Genomic DNA, 27,823 nt, shown 5'->3' with positions numbered 1-27,823 from the left:
CGAGAATTATAAAAAACAACTTAACATTAAAAAGTGTCTAGTATGATTTAGCATCTGATATTATTTGTTGAACAGGAAGTGTTGTTCATCACAGCATAGTATATAGCACAGCTAAGAATATGATTAATAGTATGAAGTGGTAATAAATGAAACAAATTGGAAATGTGAAAAAATGCCAAGTTACCCAAAGGGTCCAGCCATTTACAGTGGAGATATCAAAAACACAAGCCAAGTTTCAAGAAACCATTGGGGCAACCTTGCCGAGCACAAAGCAAATGGGCATAATTGTAAGAAAGGCCAAGGTTGCCTTCTAACTTGGCTTGTGTTTTTCATGCAAGTTTGATCCACTTTTATTGTGCTTGAAAAACACAAGCCAAGTTAGGAACAATTGGGGGAACCTTGGCCCCCATCGGTTTTACAGTTGTGCCTATTTGCTTTGAGCTGGGCAAGGTTGCCCCAATGGTTTCTTGAAACTTGGCTTGTGTTTTTGATATATCCACTGTAAATGGCTGGGCACTTTTGGTAACTTGGCGTTTTTTCACATTTCCAATGTGTTTTTGTTTCAGATATCACTTATTTTTTCACTTATAACTAGGGCTTTTGATTTTTGGTTTTAACCGATAAAACCTGATAAAACACCCCTGATACAAAAAAAATGAAATCGGTGGATAGCCAATAAACACCTTTAAACCCGCCCCAACTACTGAGTGACAGCACATTCCTACATTTCTATTGGAGACTCTGCTTGCGAGATTTAAAACGAGATTACAATCAGGATGGAGGCTTGTTAGTGGGATTTAAAGCTGTATTACAGTTAAGACACAGAGGATTTAAAACAGAATTGTGGTGAAATGTACAAAAATGTCTACACACAAAAACCCCAGAAGAGCCTGTGCCTGTGACCACAGGGATTTCATTGTGGAAGACAGCAAAGGAAAGAAGGTTCAACTTAAGTGTACAAGTACTGTCGAGTTACTATACATATTTTGACACACACACACACACACACAAAAAACACTCAAGCATTTTGAAAAGTAACCGAAAACATTAATTTAATACAGTATATCAAAAACGAAAGCCCCAAAAAATCGATTTACATAAAACTCGAAAATAGCTAAAAATAAGCACCGAAAAATACAATTAATTAAACCTGAAAAACAGAAGCCCTACGTATAACACACACACACACACACACACACATTACGGGAATAGCAAAATTGTTCAACCTATATTGAGGCAGTGTGTTGCTGTTTGGATAGGGTAAATGTAAATAGTAGCCTGGTCAGTAGAAAGGGTTAAGATGTGAATCTGTGTAGCATAGCGGTTATGTGGTTGGAGTGAAAGTATGACTAGTTAGGGTTCAAATCCTGCCTTTATATATATATATATATATATATATGAAAGCATGGTGATCTTTATGTACAAAAATCTTCACTAATATACAATTGAACAAGAACTGCTGAGTATTTATTTTCATTTCGTACAGTATTAGATGGCAGTATTTATATGATAGTTAAAAAGAAATACATAAATATCAAGATAGACAAAGAAAGAAAAATGTCTATGTATTGATTTATGTATTCATTTATTTCAATATTTATTAATGTTTTAGTTTTACCAAATAGATAGGCTATCCTTCAGTATTGCTAATTCTCAGAAAAAATGTATGTTCCTTTTTGTCCAGAGGGGACCACAAATAGCATTACTCTCATCATCCAGTATCAAGAGGAACCGTACTTCCTTGCGCCAATAAGTACCGCTGGCTGATTTCATCTTTCAAAATACTGCTTGTCTCAACTAATCGTGTATCACTGACAGTAACACAACACGCCTGCAAACTGAAGGTTATAGTTTCAATGCATGTCAGACTTCTTTTTTGCAGGCAAATGTTCAATTTTAAAACAGAAATAAATCATATAATATAACATAACATATAATTTTTTTGTGTGCCATATGTGCTACTAATCCATTTTAAAATATCATTAAATCATTTAATATAGATGATACAGACGTCAAAATAAATGCGTTCCCTAGTATATTTCCATGTTGACAAAGCAAGTTAATTGTGATTAAACTCAGATGTCCTGTAATATACATATGCGTGGATAAAAGTGCCTGGGGTCTACAAAAAAATGCGTTGGGAGAAAAAGAAGAATTAAGAAGGACGACATTTTTACCTTATTTTGGTGACTTATTTCTCTTACTGTATGACAGGTATTGACTTTTTTTCTACATTTCACCTAAGAGTGTTGGGAACTACAAATTAAAAGTGAAATGGTGCTTTTGGCTGATTTACTTTTGCTGCGTCAATACCTTGAAAACACGCAAACTATCCTTGCTGTATAGAGAGTCTGGCAGTTATCGCGCTTCGCTGATAACTTGGCGCAAGGAACTACCGTTCCTCTCAATGAATAATAATGAACAAATCACCACTTGAAAATCTAGTAAAGTGGCCCCTGATTTCATTAATCATATATGCTTGTTTTTACTAGTAGTACATATTAAATTTACATTTACATGATTTAAGATAGTTGCTTATAAAGTCTAAGCATGTTTCGAATGTGGCCTTCTGAAACACAAACAATGAAAAAACATACATGCACTGGTAAATTGTTGTAAATTATTTTTAAAACAGATTCTAGACTTACAGCTTTGTGAATGAGTCACCTTTTCATTCCTCCAGGTGAATGTTGGTGTATAGTTATGGTGAATTAGTTTGATATATTGCACCCTACCTGCAGTATCTTTAGAGAGGTTAAGTTTTCAGTTTAGTCAGGCTTCAGGTGTAAAAAAGCAGGATTACTCAATAAGTTATATCTGAAGTACTTCTCCATTCATTATAAAATATCTTACTACTGTAATATACTGAAGTTGTATTACTAGTACCTTGAGATTCCACGAATAATTGTATTTCAAAGTTTATACTATATTAAAATCTCCACTTTAAGAGAACTCATGTTGGATGTAAAAAATATAGTTAATAACCAAACCTAGACCCTACTGCTTTAAACAATTACAGACCTGTTTCAAATCTGCCATTTCTAGCTAAGGTTCTAAAAAAAGTAGTAGCAAACTAGCTGAATTCATTTCTTGTAACAAAGTGCTGGAAAAATGTCAGGTTTCTGTTCTGCGCTCATCAGAGTGGTGAATGATGTTCTGTTAAGTGCAGACTCTAGCTGTGTATCTATTCTTGTTCTTTTAGATTTAAGTGCAGTTTTTGATACAGTGGACCATAGTGCTTTAATTGATCATCTCAGAAGTTGGGTTGACTTGTCCGGTATTGTCTTAAAATGGTTCAAGTCATATCTCACTAACAGACACCAATCTGTTTCATTAGGAGACTCTGTCTGGATTTTCATGGGTTGCCTGTGGCATTCCGCAAGGCTTTACACTGGGACCCATTCTTATCTCTTTGTACATTTTACTGCTGGGCGAGATAATCCGTAAACATGGTGTTAACTTTCACTGCTATGCCTATAACACATAGCTCTACATCTCTGTAAAGCCTGATGATACCCTGGCGGTATCAGCCTTATCTGAATGCTTTACTGATGTGAAGAGGTGGATGTTCCAAAATGTTTTACAGTTAAACTCTGATAACACAGAGGTTCTGTTATTAGGTTCTCAGCAGCAAATAGAAGCCACAACATCTGTAAAAATAGATCTGGGCAATTTGACCACAAATATAAAAACGGAAGTGAAAAATGTAGGGTCTTATTTGACTCTGATTTATCTTTTGAGTCGCATATTCGCAATGTCACCAGTTTCATTTTACCATTTGCAAAACATTGCTAAAATTAGGTCATTTCTGTAATTGTCTGATTCTGAAACTAATTCATGGTTTTATGCCTTCTCGACTATTGCAGTGCTCTTTTTGCTGGGCTTCCAGGTAACACCATAAATTGCTTGCAGAATGCAGCTGGTGGGCTTCTCACAGACCATATAACTCCTGTGCTGGCTTCGCTGTACTGGCTCCCATTGATTTTGATTTTAAAATTGTACTTCTGATATATAAAGCACTGTGACGAGGTACACCATGCCCCTGTGTTTATTTGTGTTATTTTTGGTATTATTATTTAAATGTACTGTTTTGTGTTTGTTTTAAAATTATATGTTGTTATTGTTGTTTCACAGCATTCATGGGGTTAAAATTCCCCATCCAGCTAATCTCATGAGAATGCTTGGTCGGCCACTAATGATTTACTGACAAATTGGCTGTCGACCACGCATATCAGAAATCCTGTGCAGAATGTGGTTAATCCCTCAAGCACGATATAAACAGCAGCTTTTGCTGACCGGGTTAGGTTGTTCAGAGGAGGAACGTAAGCGAAAATATATCTAAAAACTAGCACGTTTCTTGTTTGTGTTTGTCACTGAGTATTATTTGTGTTGGCCATCGTGCCTTTTATTTTGTGTGCAGTGTTTGTTTTTTGTTTAAACTTTTGATTATTAAATACGTGCTTTTCTTGGTCTGATGTCACCACCAAGCCATCCTGCCACAAGCACTTAAAGGTATGGCACCAGATTATATAAAGGAGCTTCTAGTCACATATATACCTTCTCGTGATTTAAGATCAGCTGATGCAGGCCTTTGGTGTGCACAAAAAGGAAGGGAGAGAGAGAGCTTTTAGTCACTGTGCTCCCAGATTGTGGAATGCACTGCCACCTCATATCAGAAGTGCTACATCAGGTGATGACTTGAAGTCAAAATTGAAAACTTACTTTTTTATATTAGCATTTTTAAACTGAATTCTAAACTCTGTTTTTCTTTAATTTCTATGCAAATGTATTATCTCGATTTTCTTCTGTTTTGATATACTTTTTGTATGAAAGGCGCTATATAAATAAAGCATTGATTGATTGATTGATTGATTGATTGATTGATTGATTGTATGGTGTATGGACACTGGTATACTAACCACATTCTTACCCTTATAAAAGTTTCCCAAAGCATGGCAAAGTGTAATAAAGCACAGTGAAAGCATGGTAAAGCATGGGTAAGCATTGTAAAACCCAGAGAGGTATGGTAAAGCATATTACAAAATTTACCAAAATAACCATGCTAATGTATTATCCAAAACCTAAAAGAGTAGTTGGAACTGTCTTGCCCAGAGACATAATGCAGTGTGGGTCAGATGTAGCCCATAATCTGGAAATCAGACAAGCCAAAATGATGTCAGCCTGCAATGTATTATTTATTTATAGTCAGACATGAATAAAACCTAAATAACAATGTACTTAGTGGTCAAACATTGATTTAAAATATGCCTCATTCAAAGCGTAACAAATTACTGTGTCTGAATTTATATTTACGAACTTGGCTGTCATCTTTTGTAAAACAAATAATAAATGGAAAATATGTTACTTATAAAATGAAAAATGCATTAAAATACACAGACCTGAACATACAAGCCATATACATGTATAATATAACACTTAAAAACGTATTCCCGTATTTTAGAAACATATGGCTTGTTTGTAGTGTTTGAGACATTTAGGTCAGTGGAATCAAGACACACATGTTATTGTGTTTGGTTGACAAACATCTTGGGTTAAAGTCCCATTATGAGAATCTGGCTACATCTGTCACATTGACCAGAAGCATTAAGGACTGTAAGATAAGGCTTTATTGGTTGAGCTGTACCAAGAGTTTGGCTTGCTGCTGAGATTTAAGAGGTCTATCAGCTACAGTCTGGAGGTGTGTATGTATAAAATGTAGAGTATAAACAGTATAATCCGATTACCCTTGTATTGAGATTATTCAGAGAAGTTTGACAACTGTGCCCTTTCCATGGTTGGCATTTTAAATATATATATATATATATATATATATATATATATATATATATATATATATAAAGTTTGAGAAAAAGGAAAACTGCTGTGTACCAAAATGATCAATAAGAAAAAAGTAAAGGATATTTCAGGTACTTAAAAAGGTAGAATAATTGATTAAAAAATCAATTATCAGGACGTTTCGGACTACAAGTCCTTCATTGGCTGAATACAAAAAAACAGTGCTTTAAGAAGTTCAATTATTCTACCTTTTTAAGTACCTGAAATGTCCTTTTCTTTTTTTCTTTTTTCTTATATATATATATATATATATATATATATATATATATATATATATATATATATATATATATATATATATATAAACAAGACAGGGAGGGGGGTTAAGATCCTCCCTACCAGAAACATGTATTTGTTTAATTGTTTAATTAGTATTTATTTGTTAATTGTCACCTGCACCGGGCTATTATTGTAAATTAGAGCCAGGTGCAGGGTATATATAGAGAGCAAGCAGTCTGCTCGAGGCTGCTGTGTGAAGAAGCCTGCTTTATTGTGTGCTCAAGTGTAACAAAAGACAGTAACTGTGTGTCCCTTTTGTTTTATTTTTGTATTAATAAAAGTACTCTTAAGCGCTGAATATTCAAGTTCTGTGTCTGGTTCTGGGTGGAGAGTGCAGCCCGGTTTACAATATATACCAAGTTTTTGTTTTTTTGGTTTTTTTTTTGGATGGTGTGCGATAAACAATTATTAACCCAAGATTTGCAATACACAAGTATTGTGAGATGGGGAGTCTGCTGAAGACCAAAATAAAGCCCTGGAACTTATTTGTCAAGAATACATGTGAACTATTATTATTCTTGAGATGTTTGGCTTTCTTTTGATACCACATAAATAAACATATACTGCCGAAAAACAAAAACTGAAATAATGGGTTCTGGCTCCTAGACTATCAGAGATGATCAGTCTAAACAGATATGAAAACACACACAACATTGAGATAATACACATTTGGAGTAGAGAACTTTTAGAATCTAATCCAATATGTGACCTCACAGGGTCTTGTTAACTGTAACAAAGGAAAGAAAAACAGAAGAGAAAAACATGCACTTCCTTCACATTTATAGCACTGTGTAAGGGAAATAGTTTTTCATTGAAAGTGAAAATAAAGTTTGAAAAACAAAAATATTATCAGCAAATCAATAAGGGACTTGTGAGAATGATGCTATTTTAAAAGTTTGTTTAAATCTTTAGTCATTATCCAGAATGTGTTTAGGATGCTCTAAGTTTTAATTTTACTTTAATTCCAACAGAAATTGAAAAGGAGAGTTGTGGAAATCCGGGGACACCTTTGTATGGTATCCGAGAAGGCAATGGATTCTCAAATGGGGACAGTCTAAGATTTGAATGCCAGTTTGGATTTGAACTTATTGGAGAAAGGTCAATTGTTTGTCAAAATAACAACCAGTGGTCAGCAAATATACCAATCTGCATTTGTGAGTAAAACAAAAGTTTTTTTTTTTTAACAGTAGTTAATAAAAAGTACAGTTTTTCCCTCTTTACTAAGTTTCAACAATGAAGCACTGTATTACATTTTAATAACTGCTTCTTATAAATCTTTCTGTGTGACTTTCCAGTTTAAATACAATTTACATGCAGATTTTCCTTCGTGCCTTAAGGGAACTCTCTCCTTGCACATGCTTTAACTTCACCCTGTTGTCTGTTATTGGAACACCAGTTATTAGAGCAGAATCACATAGTTTAGAGTTGTTATGAAAGCTATTCGCACTGGGATTATAAAATATAGCAAGCAAAATATGCAAAAGAGAATCTGACTGAACAAATATCCCTATATCAGGACTGAAGAAGTATGCCAAGTAACGCCTATTTCTCAATTATTCAATGCTGAAAACTATTCTAATGAGTAATGTGTCCCCTTTGTGGTTATTTTAAGTGTTTTACCAATTTTAACTAAGATGTGAGCAAAGAACATTTTGCCATCATTTAATCGTTTAACAAGGTGTTTCTGTTTTACTGTTTTTTTTTTCTGTTAAGAGTAAAAGTGTAAGAACTTGTTAAAGAAAATACTTTCTTTTTTGTTCTTGCAGTCCCTTGTTTATCTAACTTCACTGCACCCATGGGAACAGTTCTATCTCCAGATTACCCAGAAGGTTACGGCAACAACATGAATTGTGTTTGGCTTATCATCTCTGAACCAGGGAGTCGAATTCACCTTGCTTTTAATGACTTTGACTTGGAATCTCAGTTTGACTTCTTGGCTGTGAAAGATGGAGAATTACCTGATTCATCTGTGCTGGGCACCTTCACCGGTGCTGAGGTTCCTTCTCACCTCACCAGTAATAGCCACATCTTGCGCTTAGAGTTTCAAGCAGATCATTCAATGTCTGGACGAGGATTTAACATCACATACAGCAGTAAGTATGTCTCTAATACCTACATTTAAAGAGTAAGTAGCTATAAATTCAATTTTCTTTTATTTCCCCTTGTATTTATGATTTTTGCAATCTAAGTAGTTACAATTACTCAAGTAGTTTTTTTTTAAAATTATTTTTATGTTAAGGTTATTTGGTGCTCTGACTGAGTTTGGGAACTGATCTTCAGTTCTATTTGCCATCCAAAATGCCTTTTATAGTAGTAAGCACAAGCACCTTCTAGAACACTGCTGTGTATTAACAAAGATGTCCACAATAGCATTCAGATTGAGGTTCTAATTCCAGAAATTCATGTGAGACTATTCTTTCAACTGTTGCCTTGGCCAGACTAAAATATATGTGGACTTTCTTTTTTTAATGTATTCATAAATACTGTTGTATTTATCATAACATCAAATTATTTTTGAATATATACACATGCAGACATCTTACAGAGAAAGTGAAGCATAAACATACACACTTATTTGTTATTTTCTTAAAAAGAACAAAAATGACTACTGGGAGGCAAGATTATGCAAGTCAGCACACAACACAGTTGATAGATATTATCCTTTTTACATTTTCCCTGGATTCCAAATTTGGATTAGAACCAGCAGCATCCGTGGCAGACTTTATCTGTATTATATGTATCAAATTCCATTTGAAGGCAGACATATTATTTTAATGAAAAGGTATGCAAGAGTCAAATTACTTAAATCTGTTTGGATTATACAGGTTACTTGTTTCCTCTATCAGTGTTTTTTTTCTATTCCTTATTTCCTGGCAGCAAAATGGAACCATGGATTTCTAGCTATCTAAAATTTCAATAACAGTAAATCCATTTTGCAATTGCCTGTGTCTGGCATACTAATACAGCAATAGTCTGAAAGTTGTTTACAATTCTGGTTTATACTTTATTGAATATGTTCTTAATTATGGTTCTATGGTCACTGTAAGAAATATGGTTATGATAGAAATATGTTTGGCTTGGAACCATGATTAGGTTTAAAATTGTATATTTATAAAATGGCAGGCAGAGATGCTGCTCTCTGAGTGGTCAACCACAAGTTCAACCCATTGAAAAAATGCACAGCATCACCACGGATGGCGGCTCATCAAAAAATATTGGTACTGAAACAATATGTAAACAAAAATAAAAAGGATAGCTGAAAACCGAAGAAAATGTGGGCCTCCATAAACCTCTCCTGTTATAATAAAGCAGGCTTGCAACAGACGAATCATGGAAACGATATGCAACACTAACATTCAATGAAAAATCGTAACTCCCACAGTTACAAACACAAACACAAAATCGTAGAATGATGTATGGGGACTTTAATTATACACTCTGTCTTATACAGAAAACTCACCTGCTTTTTAATTACATCCTACATGTTCAACAAGAAATAGTTTTGCAGTTTACTATACTTTCTCCATGCTTATTATATATTTAACAGCATAATTTACCAAACTTCTTTTTGCCTTATCATGCTTGCCAACACTTACACTTTGCTATGCTTTTGACAAACTTGTTTATAAAACTTTTACTACAATATAATAGTCATTTTAAGAATCTTTATTGCGCAGAAGCATACAAAAAAAAAAAAAAAAAAAAACAAGACGATACCCTGTTGCATCATTTCAGGTTTATATATATTATGTGCAGTGTATTATACAGACTGGTTTATATTTATATGGTTTGTTTAATATGAACTCCATGTTTCAGCACATTATCAACTATCCCAAAAAGGCCTGCTTTCTGTTTGGACAAGGCATAAGTAATTACTAACATTGTGAATGTAGTGTATTTATAAAGTGACACTTGCGTTAGATACTGTCATTAACAGGTTTTCAAAGGTGGTGTGACTGAACACCATTAAAATGATATTAGTTGTGACACATGTCACATCAGTTTGTTTTTAAATAGCTTATCCTGTTGCCAGCAGAGCTTCTCCTTCACATGGCATTCATCAGTTGATCCTCTTTGATTAAAGTGAATTTAAGGCTGTTGTCTTGAGGTACACACCAGGAGGTTAAGACTACATTATTTGACACCTTGTAGAGCTGCATGTGAATGATACTAAATAAGCTCAGAAAGTAGTTAGTCGTAGCATTGAGTTTTTAAGGAACAATGAGTCCCATACACCACCGTAAACAAGTGTAATACACCTCACGGATCGTCTCAGCTTATAGTAGATTGAGAAGAGCAGTCATTGTCCCATGTGTAGACGCCCTTTAAAGTTAATGTACTTGAACATCTTTTTTTTTTTTTTTTTTTTTTCAATTTATTTATTTATTTATTTATTTATTTATTTATTTAAAAAAATTTAGTCGTTGCCAATTAGTTTTTATTATTTTCTCCCCAATTTGAAATGCCCAATTATTTTTTAGGCTCAGCTCACCGCTACCACCTCTGCGCTGACTCGGGAGGGGCGAAGATGAACACACGCTGTCCTCCGAAGCGTGTGCCGTCAGCCGCCCGCTTCTTTACACTCTGCAGACTCACCGTGCAGCCGCCTCAGAGCTACAGCGTCGGAGGACAACGCAGCTCTGGGCAGCTTACAGGCAAGCCCGCAGGCGCCCGGCCAGACTACAGGGGCCGCTGCTGCGCGGTGAGCCAAGGACACCCTGGCCGACCTAACCCTCCCTCCCCCCGGGTGACGCTCGGCCAATTGAGCGCCGCCCCCTGGAGCTCCCGTCCACGGTCGGCTGTGGAATAGCCTGGACTCGAACCGGCGACGTCCAGGCTATAGAGCGCATCCTGCACTCTAGCGAGTGCTTTTACTGGATGCGCCACTCGAGAGCCCCTGTACTTGAACATCTTAAGATATGCTTTAAGCGGTGATATTAAATGGCTTTAAGCAGCCTAAGTGACACAGTCCAAAACTGAACCTTAAAAAACATTGGTTCAGTTTTTAGCAGTAATATTTATCACCACTGTATCGTGTATTAATGCCTACGTCGAATGTCTTTAAAGACTTGAGAAAGCTTTCAATGAGAAACCCATCCTACAAGTCAGATGTTTTCCATTTACTACCAATGAAGAATGACTGGGTGGGTTAAATGCTTACTGCAGTATACCATGGTAAAAGCATGGTAAAACATTGTAAAGCACCGTAAAATCACAGTGAACTTGTGATAAAGCACAGGTAAGCAAGGTAAATAGTAAAGATATTCTACAAGTTAATGGGTAGTCTTGTGGTGTTTATTACTGCTTAGTATCAGGCTAAACAAAATGTAAAATGTATTTTTTAAAAGTATTATTAGTACTGCTTTTGTTATTATACAGAATATCCTACAAATAATGAACATGTGGTAATTCGGATGTTCTCTGTCACACCCCATTGACTATCTGCCCCACACATTAAAATGGTCTGAAATTGTTCCTCTCTGCTTAAAGTAGACAACCAACAGTTATGCTTAAGATGCCTGTAGAATAATATAAACAATGAATAGCTTTATTTAATTATTTTAATATTATTTTTCATAATTATTATTATTATTTTTTTATCATGAATAACGCCATAGTGGACTATTCCTCTTGAAGAAAACGACTTACAGTACATTTGCGGTTTGTTGCTAGAAAAATGACAAATACAAAACGTATGTACTGATAGCAGTGCTACTGGTTGATCAATGGGGTGAATACTTTATGCAAAATTGAAATCGCAACAAAATAATGAAAGGTCAGGCTTTTAGCAGTATTGCAGTCGTTCACTCCTATTTTAATCTTCCACTAATGGTATCTATTAAAAAAAAGTGTTCTGCTTCATAATTGTGATTTTATTATAGTATTTTTTAAAATGATGTGATTATATTGTCAACTGTTCAAGTTTAAACTTTTTTTTTTTTCCCTAGCTTTTGGGCACAATGAATGCCCTGATCCTGGAATTCCAATTAATGCTCGCCGCTTTGGTGACAATTTTCAGTTAGGTAGTTCTGTTTCTGTCATTTGTGAAGAAGGATTTATAAAAACCCAAGGAACTGAAACTATAACTTGTGTTATAAATGAAAGCAAAGTAATGTGGAGCGGGCCCATTCCAAGATGTGAAGGTAATTATGTTTTATTGAAGTCAGTAAAAATTGTAATAGACTATAAGCAGAACAGACATGTGCCAATTTAGAAGTTTCAGTAATTGAAATAGGACCTGTAATAAGATCTGGGGGCATTCAGTCAATTTGCATTTTTCAAAATGTCAGTCATTTTTCAAGTTATTTTCAGTTACTGGATTTTATGTTATAAATAATATTTTTCATGAAGTTATGGTCTTTCGCCATAAATTAGAGAAATGTAGAATACTTTAGTAAGTGATAAATGGACATGTGTCACTCCAAAGGCAAGGAGGTTCTTATATTCAAGGGTCAATGTATTTTAGAAATGATAAATTCCTTTTGTTCTGACACTTTTACTTCTAATGTAAGTTACAGGTCAATTGTTGTGTGCATTTTGGAAGAAATGATATAGTAATATCTCAGTGTTTTGCTTTATCTGACTTATAATATCGAGGGGAGTGAATTAGTGAAGAACTTGTGAAATTACCTTTTTTTTTAATCGAGAAACATTAAGGTGACACTAAAATGTCAGATGCTTCATTAAAGATTTAAAGTGCATATGCTAAACATATGGATTCTGTTTTGTGCAGCACCTTGTGGGGGGCACTTCAATGCTCCCAGTGGTGTGATCCTCTCACCAGGCTGGCCCGGATATTACAAAGATTCCCTCAACTGTGAGTGGGTGATTGAAGCAGAAGCAGGACGTTCCATTAAAGTAACATTTGACAGGTCTTAATGCTTTTTTATTATTATATTATTCATTTGTCAAACAGGTGCTACAGTGTTGTTTTACAAGTATACTTTTGTGTATTTTGTGAATTTAAATACACCTTTGTAAACAGGAAATTATTAAAGAAACAATAAAAGAAAGTTTAATGAGTAAAAGACTTTATTTAATCTGTCAAAACAGACCATCGATATGTAAAATAAACTCACAAGTTGTGTGAATCATGCCTATAAAGGTTTATTGCACAGACATACTGTACTGGAGTAGAATGTGTGTTGTGTGTGTTTTTATTTATTTATTTATTTTTTTACTTTTCACCTAAACTGAGATATTTCTGCTCTTCACAGCCAGATTGCATTCAGTTTTTGCTAGTGAATGACAGAAGTGTATGAGTGATCTTAAGTGTTCTTTCAAGTTTCACTGTTATTTTCAGTCACTCAACTGTATTGAATTCCAACTAGTTAAGCACTATATAAACTGAAAACTAAGATGTCTAATAACCATGATGTTATCGAACGCTATTTATTTGGATTTAATTTGAACATCATCAATGTGTTAAATTGCTATTACCCTTATTTTCCCAAAACGTTTGCCTCCATGGTTGTCTTGTTTCATGTTTAAACTTTTGTCCGAGCTTTTTTCAAAATTGGAAATACACTTTATCAAAAATGAAGCATAGTTTCAGCAGTGAGAATTACCTTCCGTAATTTTGTTTTGAGAGTATGTTCTGCTAGCGTGTTGTAAGAAAAACAGCAGAAATCAGTTACTGACTTCTCTGAACATTATATGAATTATGTCATGACAAACAATAAGCATAATTATGTAAAATATGTATTTCGGTTTTTTTTTTCTAAAAGAACTTTGGTTGTCTATCTGGTTATTTATTTTCTGCAGATTTCAGACTGAACTGAATTATGATGTTTTAGAAATTCACGATGGTCCAAATCTTCTGTCACCACTTATTGGCTCCTATAACGGTACACAGGTCCCTCAGTTTCTGTTTACTAGCAGCAATCACCTTTATCTTCTCTTTACCACTGACAACAGTCGTTCTAACAGTGGGTTTAAGATTCAATATGAAAGTAAGTAATGTCTTTAATGTTGTAATATCTCCTTGATATATGTATTTATATTATACAGTGTTAATGACAATTCATTTAGATGTATATTAAATCATCTGCATTTACTACCAGGTCTCATAAGAAGGGACCCTAATAAATTGGCTGTTCACCAATTTACCAACCCACTACTTTATTAATTATTGACCCTTTCCTGGATCTGGTGTATACCGATGTACTGTTCTTACATTGTTTTGTTTCTATTATCTAGCAGGATTTTTAATGTGCCATTTTTTTAATATAAAATGCTTAATGTCTCTTTTGATAGGTGTTACAGTAGATACATATTCTTGTTTGGATCCTGGTATGCCAGTAAATGGACGTCGATACGGACATGATTTCTCAATAGGATCAACTGTGTCATTTGGTTGTGACCCAGGATATAGGCTCAGCCATGAAGAGCCTCTTGTGTGTGAGAAAAGCCACTGGTGGAGTCACCCTCTGCCTACTTGTGACGGTGAGGAACAGTTATGAGATCTAAAGCAGTCCTCTGTGGGTCTTCCTACTTATTACAACGTATTTTCCAATTTTGTTGAACAGGTTTGAGTACGGGTCAATCAGAAATAAATCTACTACAGTACCACTACGTTTTTCATTTAAATTCATTCATATTATATACTTGTATTGGGATTTTAATCTTAAGGGGTGTTTGCTCTGTCAACAATAAATATTAAATATTAGTAGCAGCATGTAAAACAATTTATGCTTTTTTTGTAGTTTTTTCTTTTTTTATTCAATACGTCACCAGGGAAAAGTGACATTCTCACAATAGATAACAGTTCATATTTATAACTTTTATAACGCTATATAGATACAGTTGTATACAAAATGAGATGCAGTACTGAGTGTCCTGTTGATATGCAGTCCTTTTAAACCTGTTTTACTGTGAAAAAATACTTTTAAACAGCACGTCTAAAATAAACTGTGCGTGTGAAAATAAAATTGGACCTGACGCACCTGAGACGCGCTGAATACATGGACGGCTAAGGGTTAAACAATAACATTCCGGTCTTTTACCAAATAAATAATCAACGGTAAATATATCAGTGTAACACTCAAGTCACACAACATTACGTTCCACACCGCCGTCAAGAGCCGGATCAATATTTATTCTTCATTGTCGAGCTCTCGGTTAGATACAGGGGTGCTATGTTCTATGAGTACTATAAAACATTCTCTGCTAAGCCGCCGCCATCTCAGCAGCAGATAACCATTTTGTCCTTCAGTCTTCCCCTGATTCAGTCATCTTTAACCGCATTTTCAGCGGTTTGCAAGCCAACACCTGCAGACTCTACCTCCCTCTGTCAAAAATTACAATCATGATACAGTATCAGAGCATTTAGGGTAAACATTCCAATCACGGGGGTTATTAATCACAATAATCAAATATTCTAATGTCAACAGTTTTATTCACTGCACACTACCGATGGCAGTCCACCATTCAGTATTACAGATAACTGCTTCAGCAGATCTCTGCTCTCTACAGCTGGGCCACTGCACATTACTGACAACACACCATCGTTTACATCCTCAGATCTCTGCACTGTTCTACAGATCCCGCCCGCTACTCTTAATCACTCCTCGCTACAGAAGCTCTCGGCTCCTCCTTCAGATCTGCTCACTGTTGCAGCAGGCAAAAGTTGCTTTAGTTTACCGTTTTAAATCTGCAGCTGCCCTCCTCCAGAGCTTCCAACGCTCCAGCTTTCCTCCTATACTCAGATTGTGGCAGCCATTTCCTCAGCAATCTAGTCATATGTCCGCTCATCCTTTCAAATACTACCAACATTAATACATGGTGAGAGATGTGGTACAAGACTGGAAATCTGTCTTGATTATGAGTTAAGGAGTTCCACTATTAGGAGAATGACTGGAGTTGTGAAACCCAAATCTCTGAATGTGAGTTCACCTTTTCGAATCCGCTGATCGATCCTGTATTAACTAACACATTGGATGGTCTCACCACTCTCGTCTCCAGAACTGACCTGACCCCCCCCCCCCCCCATTAATTAGATACTTCCAAAGCTAATATCAATCTCTGTCTATTCAAAAACATGGGGCGCTGGTCCTCTGCTGTAGTCTATTAATACATCTGTTCATCCTCTACCGACACAGCAATAGCCCTTCAAAGACTAGCTAGCATGCCCGGAGTGGGGGCTACCTGACCGCCGGGGCCACCAGAGATTTTCCCCTTCTAGGAAGGGTTTTTTCCCTCTCCACTGAGTGGCAGGTAATCACATAACCATTATTATTTATTATTATTTATTTCTTAGCAGACGCCCTTATCCAGGGCGACTTACAATCGTAAGCAAATACATTTCAAACCACACCACCATACCACACTAACACTATTTTAACCTCTCCAGTTTGTCTCGTATGTCCCTTCCTTTCCCTTCTTTTCCAGCTGTTTCTTTTATGTTATGCACAGGTGTTGTTTGTCTCACGGTGAGGGTCTCTGCGGGGAGCCTGGGGTCCATTCTTTGGGGGGGGGGGGGGGGTGTAAGTATGGGTCCACTCCCCCAACCTCAGATCAGCCACGCTACCTCGTCCTCGCAGCAGGGGGGGTTTCACCTGGCCACACTATCCTTGTGCAGCTCATGCGCCTATTCTACCTCACCACATGAGGTGCTGCCCTTCATTCGCTCGGGACGTGGCCCGTTTTACGCTCTCAGTGCCCGTCCCAGACTAACCCATCTCTCTCTGTTGCAGGTTCCCTGCGGGATGCCTTCCCGCTCCCGGCTTCAGAGGCCTGTGCCTCACCTCGTGTGGGCAGCACCAGACCAGTCAGGGAACCCTTTTCTATCTCTCCTTTCAGTCCTTAGCTGTTGGACTATTCCTATCGAGGTGCATCTGCCAAGCAGAGCCCTTTCATATGTTTTCAGATCCTCAGGAACGTGACCTTCGACCAATCTCTGTCCTCGCACAAAGGACAGCTCATCAGTCTGGATCTCTTTTCTACCCTAATTTCAAGCCCGGGCCTCTCTAAGCCTGCATCTAATTCTGAGCTATGGGCTCGTCACTCTATCCTTGGCCGAGCATCCTATGCTCAATACTGTCTTACTAACAGCTCATTTCTGCTTCCTCTGCTCTATCCTTACAGCCCCAGTGGACACCCCACCAATTATTATTATTATTATTATTATTATTATTATTATTATTATTATTATTATTATTATTATTATTATTATTATATTGTTTTAGTGAGTGTGGCATGAGTTTTGGATCGGCAGGGAGGGGTTTCAATTCCTCCCTGCCAAATACATGTGAGAATGTGACTGGAGCCTTAATTAGGTAATTGTTAATTATTGATTAATTGAGCTCCAGCCACATACTATGAAAGCCAGGAGAAATCTTTTGTCTGGGTGGAGTTGGAGAGTACAGATGACTGTTTGGAGAAGAAAAAATAAACGAATGCTATTGGTTTATTTTTTGAAAGGTACTTGTTTTGTTTATTGTGTTTGTGTTTATTTTGTGTTGGTTTATTTTGGCTCTTGTGCCCTTTTGTTTTGTGCTATTTAAATGAATAAATATGAGGACAGCAGCGCAGTTTTGCCCTGCACTACTTGTTCCTGAGTACTTCTTCCTGGTCTCATTTTCCCGGCTGTGACTATTGTAACTCCCTCCTCCTTGGTCTCCCCTCTTACACGTTTACACCATTTCAACAAATTCAAAACGCCTCTGCCCGTATCATATTCAACCTCCCCTCTCCTCCTCCAGCTACACTGGCTCCCTGTCTATTATCGTTGCCTGTTCAAATTCCTTACCCTTGTGTACACATCTCTCCATGATCTTGCCCCACCTTATCTGGCTGCACTGATCAACTACGATGTTCCCCCACATCCCTTACGCTCCCAATCCCTATTGTCCCTCTCTGTCCCACCCTCAACCTGTGCCCAATCCCATTTCCGTTCCTTTTCCCTTCTTGCTCCCCTTCGTTGGAATAGACTCCCACTTATCATAAAACAGTCACCCACACTATGTAGTTTCCGATCCTCCCTCAAAACGCATCTCTTCTCCCTAGCCCATACTACTAATACTCCTGGCCCCTGACCTCCTGTTATGACCTTCATTGCCTTATCCTGACCTAGCCTCTGGTCCTCTGCTTTCATTTAAGCAACTAATCTGTATCTCCCCACCCTAGCCCAATCAGTATTCTTGATTGTACCATTTTGTTTAAACTTGTAAAGCGCCTTGGCTAAAGGTGCTATAAAAATGTAAATAAATAAATAAAAATAAAAAAACCCCGGAAGAGCTGCCACCCTCAAGCACGACCTCAGAAGGAGGAACCACAGACCTGTGCATCAGTGAAGGGGGAGGAGTCGTAGTCCCCAGTGCGGGAGGAAGAGGTGACGCTAGCTGCAGTGCCACGGGGTCAAATATCGTCGTGGCAAATTCGGGACTGGTTGCTGGTCCTTAAGGGGGACATGACAAAGGACCACCCTGTAGCTATCAACTTGCTGTGGGCTCGAGATTGGAAGCGATGGGAAGCCTGGGAGAGACAACACAACCCACTGTCCCTTTACAACATTGCAGCCATGGTACTTAACTACGTGACTGCAGAATTGGGAGAGGCCCTGCCATGTCCAGAACCCAGGAGGGGGAATCCCGAGTGTCCAGAGGCCAAGAGAGGGGAGCCTGGTCATCCAGAGCCCAAGTGTCCAGAGCCTAGAGGGGGGAACCAGAGCATCCACTGCCCGAGAGAAAGCCGCACCAGTCTCTAGTGACCAAGTAGTTCAGATCCTGAAAAGAAGGGTTGTCATCTTAAATTAAATGATCTGTTTAACCCTTTTATGGACTGTGATCGTGTAAACATGATCATACTGAGGTGTCATTCTGGGCCCGTGGTCGGGTAAACAAAATGAAAAAATCACTTCATTTCTTTGATTTACTGGGTCACCATACTTTGCAGTACAGCTTGTTAACGCATGTCATTGGACAGGGGAGATTGAATTTCACTGCCTGTTTGTTTTTTGACGGGCATTTCATTCTTAAAGGGTGGAGATATTTTCAAGCACCACGCAGAAACTAAATATCACAGGAACCTGTTTAATAAAATGGGAAAACACTGTAAATCTGATGTATTTGACATATAATCATATTAGAACATTTATTCTGTCTCGTGTTTTTGTAGTGAAAAAATTAAGCTGACAAATGGTTTTTGATTCAAAAACACTTTATATACAAGAAAGGTATACCTCCAATACAATCATATAAGCATGAGGTATAAACTGACTTTGGACAAGGCCTCAGTACAGCTCAGTGCATGTGTTTGTATCAGAAAGCATTGATATCCATGGAGTCAATTCGAAAGAGATGAAAAGACCGACAAAACTTTACAATGTTTGATATTTATACCTTTGTAAACAATTGTTGACTCCCCTTCAACCCGACTGGTTTCTGTCCAATAACTGAGGCAGTCGCTCTCTCATCACACACAGCAAGCCTACCACATACTTCCACTGTGGGAAAGGGGGTGGTGCTCTCTGACCTTATGGTCCGCCATGTGCTACATTGAGCAGGGTGCATCCATTTTATCTTTTAATACACCTTCCCCCATCTCACACTATCTCTCCTAGTCTCCTGCCTTTTGGCGTTTAGTTCAGACACCCATCTGTGACTTTGAGACGTGTTAGGCTATGCAAAACTGCATGTAGCTGGTTTTGCCGATGGGAAATGAAAGAACTCGAAACTTACACAATACTGTATAGAAACTTAATATAAAAGCATAGTAAAGCAATTGAATTAGCAAGCATATTAAAACGACTGTAAACAACACATTCACACACAATTTAAACAATGATTACAAACAACTTAACTATAAAAGACACACACATACACATAATGCAAAACGTATAATTAATAACATAATTAACACCTCATGCAGAAAACCATAACTACATTTTAATATATATGTTTTTAGAAGATTAATACATATCAAGAAACGAGTGGATATAAGCAAATACTGTTCAAAAAATGAAATTGATCAGGTATACTTGATAATAATGGAATGAAGAACTATTTTATTTATAAATATTTATTTTAAGAAAATAAATTGAGAGTAGTGTCCATTATTGCTGACAAAGGCCGATAGACGTTTATTATGGCATTGCAATCACTCAGGTGAAACAATGTCTTGTAATTTGCCCAAACATCAATATTTATCAACACAACTTTCAGGAATTATTGTAAGGTCCCTCCGGTCCTAGAATAACATGTTTTATACATTTATATCTAAGCAGAATACATAATAATAATACCAAATATTTAACATTTAAAAAAAAGAAAAGAAATATCGTGTTGGGGGAAAAAAAGCAGAACGTTTTTATGGTTTCTGAAGTACTTTATAATGTTCCCCAGAGTATCCTGAAAAAAAAGAACACCAATGCCAAGATTCTGTTGTAAAAAAAAATAGATTTTTTGAAGAGTCAGATACAGCCAAAATAAACCTGGTCCTGGGAGAGCATCCCACTGAAAAATGCTTGGTCCTCAAGGGTTAAGAGTATAAGACACTACCGTTAATTACCAAGTGCCAACTTTTTCTTGTCAAGTAAATAACTGTAGAACATCATGTTCTGTTAGTCTATTCATATGAAAATATGTATATAATTGTTTTCTGAAAAATGAAAATAATTACTAATTATTAATGACGTAGGTCTCTTGGACAAAAATAAATGCATGTTTGTGTTAATTATTTTATTCAGAATTAGTATATTTTCCATGAAAAAAATGGTTTTAAAAGTAAGCAAGAAGAGTGCCTGGCTTGGTGGGGCTTTTAGGTTATTTGTTACTTATTTTGTTGCTATTGATTTTTTAGTTAGCTAAGCTCAGAGTATGCAATTCTCTGCTATGAACCATTAGGCTGTCTTTGAACATGTACAATGATTGCTGCTTTTGTTGATAGGAACTGATTCCCACATAAGATTAGACCTTTGAAGAATAACCTCTATTCTTAGATATAATGTTCATTCAATCGCCTAAATTCTCATGAAATAGAAACATGTGTTCTAAATGATAACAAATTTAGTGAAAATATACAATAAAAGTTGAAGTTTGGTTGTAATAGGATTAGTGATTTGTTTTTAAGCACAGGTGATATATTTGCACCTATGGTCATTCTTCACTTGTATCCCACAGTTCTTATCACCTGCCTACTCATCTGTAGTGTAATTATTTAAACTGTAGCAGATCCTAATACTGATGTCCTTAAGCTCACTTTTCCCTCGTTTTTTTTTTTTTTTTTTTTTAATTGCCTACCATTTGAACATACCCTCATACAATAACAGACATGGTGTCTACAGCTCTGCATATAAGTTTCAGGATGTGTTCTTTTTTTGTCATAACGTGTTATAATTTCTATTTCCTGGTTTATTCCCAGCATTATGTGGTGGTGATGTCCGAGGACCAGGTGGCACACTTTTGTCCCCTGGCTACCCTGAGTTTTATCCAAACTCATTGAATTGTACTTGGGCTGTGGAAGTTAGCCATGGTAAAGGTAAAAAAAAAAAAAACTAATATGAAAACACCTTACTGTATTTTCTCATGTCAACCACTTGTATTGAGCATCCTGCTTTCTGTTAAGCATTGCTATCCCTGTAGTCACGTATTTCTGGGCTTACATGGTCTGAATAAAGCATGATCTCCTGCTGTACCATAGCGTGTGCCTCTTTATCTGTAATATGGATAATTAAATACTTAGCTTTACAACCCCAGCCTTTGGGGTTTTTATGAAATTCACCTTTATTAAAGCAAAAGCAGCAAATCTGAATACTTCCCATACTAGTATTTGTTCCAAGCTTGCATGTATTAGGATTTGCCTATAGTTCACATCTGATTTGGGAGTCAAGATTTGTTGAAATACAAAGAGTTTCCAAGTGGGAGGGAAGGATGTATCCTAGTCTGAATTGTAGTCTTGGCTCCTCAGCATGGTTTATAAAGTATATGCATTGTTGAATTTAAGTGGATAAAAAATACATTTAGTATAATATATAATGCAAAATATATTTCTTACAAATATATAATGGGATTTACATTTTGGAAATGGTCTGCCCCTTGTAAATGAAGATCTAGTTATGTAGCATTTTATAATTCCCATATGATATGACATTCTGGAACTCAATTTGCATGTATATTATTAATGTGATCCACGAACCTAATTTTAGCTTTCTTAATAGGAGTGCAATTTACCTTCCACACCTTTCATTTGGAGGATCATCATGACTACTTACTAATCACAGAAAATGGCAGCTTTACTCAGCCACTGGCACGGCTGACTGGCTCTGAACTCCCTGCAGCAATCAATGCTGGTCTATATGGAAATTTCAAGGCGCAGTTACGCTTTATTTCAGATTTTTCAATATCATATGAAGGATTTAACATTACTTTTTCTGGTAAGAAAATTAAACAGGCTTTCTGTGTGGTGCATAAGATGGTACCCATTACTTTTGTTTAGATTGTAAAACATTTTACAAATACAAATGGTTCAAACATGCTTTTTAAGGCCAGATAAAGTTTTCAATTTCATGAGCTTTACCATCCTAAATTAATTTAGTTTTTTTATTTTTTATTTTGTCTTGCTTTTCCAATCTGTTGTTATTAGAGTACAATCTTGAACCCTGTGAAGAGCCTGGTACTCCACAATTTGGCAGACGGATTGGCTACAGCTTTGGCATCGGAGACACGTTGACATTTTCTTGCAATTCCGGATACAGACTTGAAGGTTCATCTGAGATTGTCTGCCTTGGAGGAGGCCGCCGCATGTGGAGCGCACCTCTGCCCAGGTGTGTGGGTACGTTGTCAGCTGCTTTCATTTGCTTGTAACTGTAATCTGTCTTTGGAACTGTAGACATGAAGCTTTAGCTGAGCACTGTCTTTAGTAGGGACATGCTGAGTACTCAGTTCACATCATGTAGCAGTGTACACAGCAGCATCAGAATACAATTAGGAAATTAATTACAAAAAAAATTGTTATGAAGCCACAAAAGTAATTGAACGCTAACCTGCCCATCACATCTCAGCATATATACTAAAAGTCAACCCTTGATGGAAATGACTTATGGGTGGTATGACATTTCCTAATTTTTGTGGCTTTAAGCCGCACCATTGAAGTTAATTTAAGTGTGATTTTTTTGCAAGGAATTTCAACAAACTTTTTTGTAATGAATTTTCTGACTTTTGTTACTGGTAGGAATACTAGTATTTGTTATGTAAGCAATAACCCATGACAGGGTGTGTAGTAGGGCATAGCTTACCACACGCCTGGGTGCATTCTGAGGTACAAGGCTCTAGGCTGAGTGCCTTCAAACACCCAGAAGTGCAGTAAGATATGTCTTACAATAAGATTTTAAACTTAATAGTTTGTTACGAAATGTATCCTTCTTCAAGTGCCAAATAGTTCCTATAATTTGGTTGTAGAGACTACAAATTGGCTTGAAGAACGTACTACTGCTGAATTAGTTCATTTATTTTTGTAGACTAAACGTAATAATAATAATAATAATAATAATAATAATAATAATAATAATACGACTACGACTATGACAACTAATAATAATAATAATAATATTAATAATAATAATAATAATAATAATAATAATAATAATAATAATAATACAATGACAATAAAATAAAATACAAATTTAACTTATATAGCACTCTTCATGCAAGCATTCCAGGGCGCTTTACAAAAGAAATATAAAAAAGCCTGTGTCTAATATATAATCCAACTATAAATAAGTTTTCAGTAATAAAACAAATTTGAATGAGATGATGCAGTAATTTTATCAATTAAATATGCAATTAAAACCACGATTAACTAAGATTAAAATGTTTAATCGCAATTATTTTTTTTTAATCGCTTGAGAGCCCTAGTAATAAGGCATTGTAAAAGCATGGCAAAGTATAAATATGCATTTGAAGCCCAGCGAGGTACGGTATATTATATTAAAAAATATGGCAAACTTGGTAAATACATAGTATAACCATGAGGAAACTGCTAAATTATGGTGTAAATTTACTGTGGTGCACCTTTATAAAAGTGTATCTTGTCTGTGGATTTTTAACTACAGAGGTATGATATTTGAAAATGTAAGAACAAACACAATGTTATACTTATCTCTATAGCAGAGTGAAGTTTCTGTGAAGATTAGTGAAACCACAATAACACCACCATACTACTCATTAAGCACACACAAGAGAAATTAAGCACACCTGTTCTAGAAAATGCAACTAGGACTCATGGACTTTTCCAGTCCAGGAATTATAACTGTTAATTATTAAACTGAACCTATTAAACCATCATGTAGGCCCCCAATTATGAAATAGAATTTCTCCCAAGGACTACATTTCCCAAGGGTTAATTTTGGGCAATGATGTATCAGCCCAAAATGAAAGCTCTCTCAAATCTCCATGGTAAATAAATATTTTAGGTTCATAATCGTGTAACTTAATATCTGTTATCTGTTTTTTGGTGGTACTGAGGTTTATTATACTAAATTGGTTTAATTATAAAAACTAAGTCAAAGTCAAACATAGGAGAAGATCTGCATCTGACTAGGGCTATTCAAAACCAATGGCCTGGAATTGAAAAGCAGGTTGAAAGCATGTCTCTATGCATAAGTATATATGTAAATAATGTGCACACATCAAGTTGAGGAAGCAGGTGTGTGCACAAGTGATGTACAGTATCTGACTTTCTAGCTTGTCATCAGAGATCCTTTTATATTAATATTGAAATCAAATTAAGAATAGCTGCTACTGCACACTATACACTATACCAAATTTCAGAATAAATTGTTTGACCCTAATGTCATATAATATTTGATTGTATAACAATTTTTTTTTTTTTGTTGTAAAATATGAAGTATACTAGATCCTTTGGATTTTAGAAAAACCTTTATATTAAATGGTACAACATATACTATTGTAGACAGTGGAATTATCCAACACACATAATAAGGCTTAACAGAACTGTTAGCATAGCATGTAATTATCACAAATGGCAGGAATATGGATACGGAATATGGTAGCTCACTGGTACTGGATTGGTTCAACAATGGAATAATAGGATCCATTTACACCAGTAGAGGCACCCTAGAGAAGGCAAGGGGAGGCAGTGCCTCCTCAAAATTTCAAAGTTAAAACAAATCAGTCCTTTCAAACAACACTTCCGCTGCCTACATATCATACGGGGACCTATTATTATTATTATTATTATTATTGTTATTATTTATTTCTTAGCAGACGCCCTTATCCAGGGCGACTTACAATTGTTACAAGATATCACATTATTTCACATTATACAGATATCACATTATTTTACATACAATTACCCATTTATACAGTTGGGTTTTTACTGGAGCAATCTAGGTAAAGTACCTTGCTCAAGGGTACAACAGCAGTGTCCCCCACTGGGGATTGAACCCACAACCCTCCAGTCAAGAGTCCAGAACCCTAACCACTACTCCACACTGCTGACCTATATATCTCCCCTCCATGACTCTTCCCCACACCTTGCCACAATACTGCGTCGCTGCTCGGTAGCGTGGTAAATCCCTCGACCGTTTAGTTCCATTAAACCAAAGTTAAATGCGAAGGCAGCGTTGTTGACATGCTTGGATTACGGGAGTTGTGGTTTTCTTCTGCATTTCTGTTGATTGGAAACACCTTTCATCGTGTACCAGATAAACTACTATTCCAAGAAGACACACTTCCTTTCTCTGAGAACAAATCTTTGTTGCTTTTGTTTTTTTCTTTGTTAGTGCTTGTTGGAAGTCATATTTATATTAGTTTAGCCCTTCCCCAGCAGTATTTGTTTATTTTCCCAACGCAGGCAAACTCATTTACTCTCTTTTCGCCTGTACAGTATATCATTATTTTGTTAGTCAGTTAGTTAAGCTTAGCAAATTAAATTAAGAACATATTGTATGCAACATATGTTAGTGACATGGTCTTGAAATCTAAATGCTATATTCATGTTATATACAGTGCAATTTTAAACATATGCTGGCAGTTTGTAACAGTTACGTTTATCAGAATAAACAATGATGGGCTACTGTTTTCTTCTCTATTGGCTAGTGGAGAAAATGCGTTTAACAACCGAATTGGGGTAAAACCTGTTAGACTGCACTTGTAGATCTCTTGATCTACCCCTCCTACCACTATGCACTGGACCTCAGCACCATGTTACTGGATCCTCAGCTGATGCACTATCCTTGCACTATTGCACAACTAATATGTCATTGTAGATATAACTTGTTGCATCCTAGCTCATATTCTTGGAAAACTTGGTTGTATTTCTGGAAGGAGAATCCGCCCACTAATCAACACATCGTATCCAAGCGGCATGAAAACTCTGTGTGGCTTGCATTCATGTCGCTTCTTTTTTGTTTAGCCTCTCAGTCACGCTCGGCAAGGCCAAACAGGGACGGCCATCTTTAGAGCCTGGAGGAAGGGCTACCCTCAGCCATGGATTCCCTAACGTTACCTCTTCCCAGCGAGTAGGGTTTTTTTCCTTACCTGAGTGCCGAGCGGTTCGTATTTAGTTTCTGCAGGGTGTGTGGCATTAACCATTCATCATTTTCATTTTTCCAGTCATGGTTTTGCGGCTTTATCTTTTGGGGGGAGGTGGCCCTACGAGCCACTTCCTATTCGTGGCACTAGACTACATGATGTCATCTTGTTTTCGCTAGTCGGTCAACATTGCGGATAGCTGTCAGCACCCACAGACAAAGTTTCCGTCCAAATTCATCATCATTAATTCGTCTGTTCAATTGCAATTTAAATCATCTACATTTCTCCATACTGAAGTTTTAGTAGTATTATTTGTACTTGCTGTAAACTGTGCTGTATTTAAATATTAATCTTGCATTGTAACCCTGTACAGTACTGCCCTGTAGCACCTGCAAGTCACCTTGGATAAAGGCATCTGCCAAATAAATAAATAATAATATGAAAAGTGTTGTCAGTCAGAATACCATAATAAGATTCTACTGTTGCTGTGGGCTTAATAGGACCCCGAAGCCCTCTGCCTTTTTTCTGCCTCCCCATTGTTTTGTGGACACCAGCTGCCATTGATTTGCACCTTTGTGCAGATTCATTCCATTGCCATGGTTGTGTTACTGTATTGTCATTGCAGACAATCATATGTTCCTGTGTTTGCTACAAATATTCAACAAATAATATTTATCTAAAAGCTGTTCTTTGTGGTTGCAATTGCAGAAAACAATTGATGGTAAAAAATGTAATATTTGACAGCATGCATTAAAAACTATTGAATATGTTTGAGGAGAAGACAATTACCTATTCAGACATCACAAAATATTTAGTAAACAACATGTCAAATTATCTCGGTCATTCTGCATTTGTCATCTGTCACAGTACTAGCTGTGACAGATGAATAAATACTAGCTAGTTTTGATATTACAATATTGCTAGTTTTAAAACTGTGAAGTAAAGAAGACTGTACATCTTCAAACAGAGCCTAAAATATCCTGCACAATAGTTCATGAAACATTTTGTCTGATGCCACGAAAGAATCCCATTGGGGTTTTGTGCAATTAATGAATGACTGTATTAAGTCCAAAGAAGTCAAAACTATATACTGCACACTCTAGACCAGGGCCCACCATATACATATATATATATACAGTGCCTATAGAAAGTCTACACCCCCTTGAACTTTTTTCACATTTTGTTGTGTCAGTGCC

General features: G+C 36.4%; 1 protein-coding gene across 3 annotated transcripts in view; it reads left to right on the top strand.

Annotated features, from left to right (window-relative positions):
• Positions 1-27,823, top strand: part of csmd3b (CUB and Sushi multiple domains 3b) — a 472,577-nt gene that overhangs the window by 296,499 nt on the left and 148,255 nt on the right. For all 3 annotated transcript variants that reach the window (XM_059012706.1, XM_059012705.1, XM_059012704.1), the window contains exons 13-21: positions 7,107-7,289; positions 7,902-8,228; positions 12,084-12,278; positions 12,869-13,007; positions 13,900-14,087; positions 14,392-14,580; positions 21,496-21,612; positions 22,292-22,507; positions 22,717-22,905. In XM_059012706.1, the coding sequence (XP_058868689.1) occupies positions 7,107-7,289; positions 7,902-8,228; positions 12,084-12,278; positions 12,869-13,007; positions 13,900-14,087; positions 14,392-14,580; positions 21,496-21,612; positions 22,292-22,507; positions 22,717-22,905 (1,743 nt within the window). The remainder of the gene's footprint in view (positions 1-7,106; positions 7,290-7,901; positions 8,229-12,083; positions 12,279-12,868; positions 13,008-13,899; positions 14,088-14,391; positions 14,581-21,495; positions 21,613-22,291; positions 22,508-22,716; positions 22,906-27,823) is intronic.

Source organism: Acipenser ruthenus, chromosome 3, assembly GCF_902713425.1.
Source record: "Acipenser ruthenus chromosome 3, fAciRut3.2 maternal haplotype, whole genome shotgun sequence".
Classification (NCBI taxonomy): domain Eukaryota; kingdom Metazoa; phylum Chordata; class Actinopteri; order Acipenseriformes; family Acipenseridae; genus Acipenser; species Acipenser ruthenus.
This window is presented reverse-complemented; position numbering and strand designations above follow the sequence as displayed.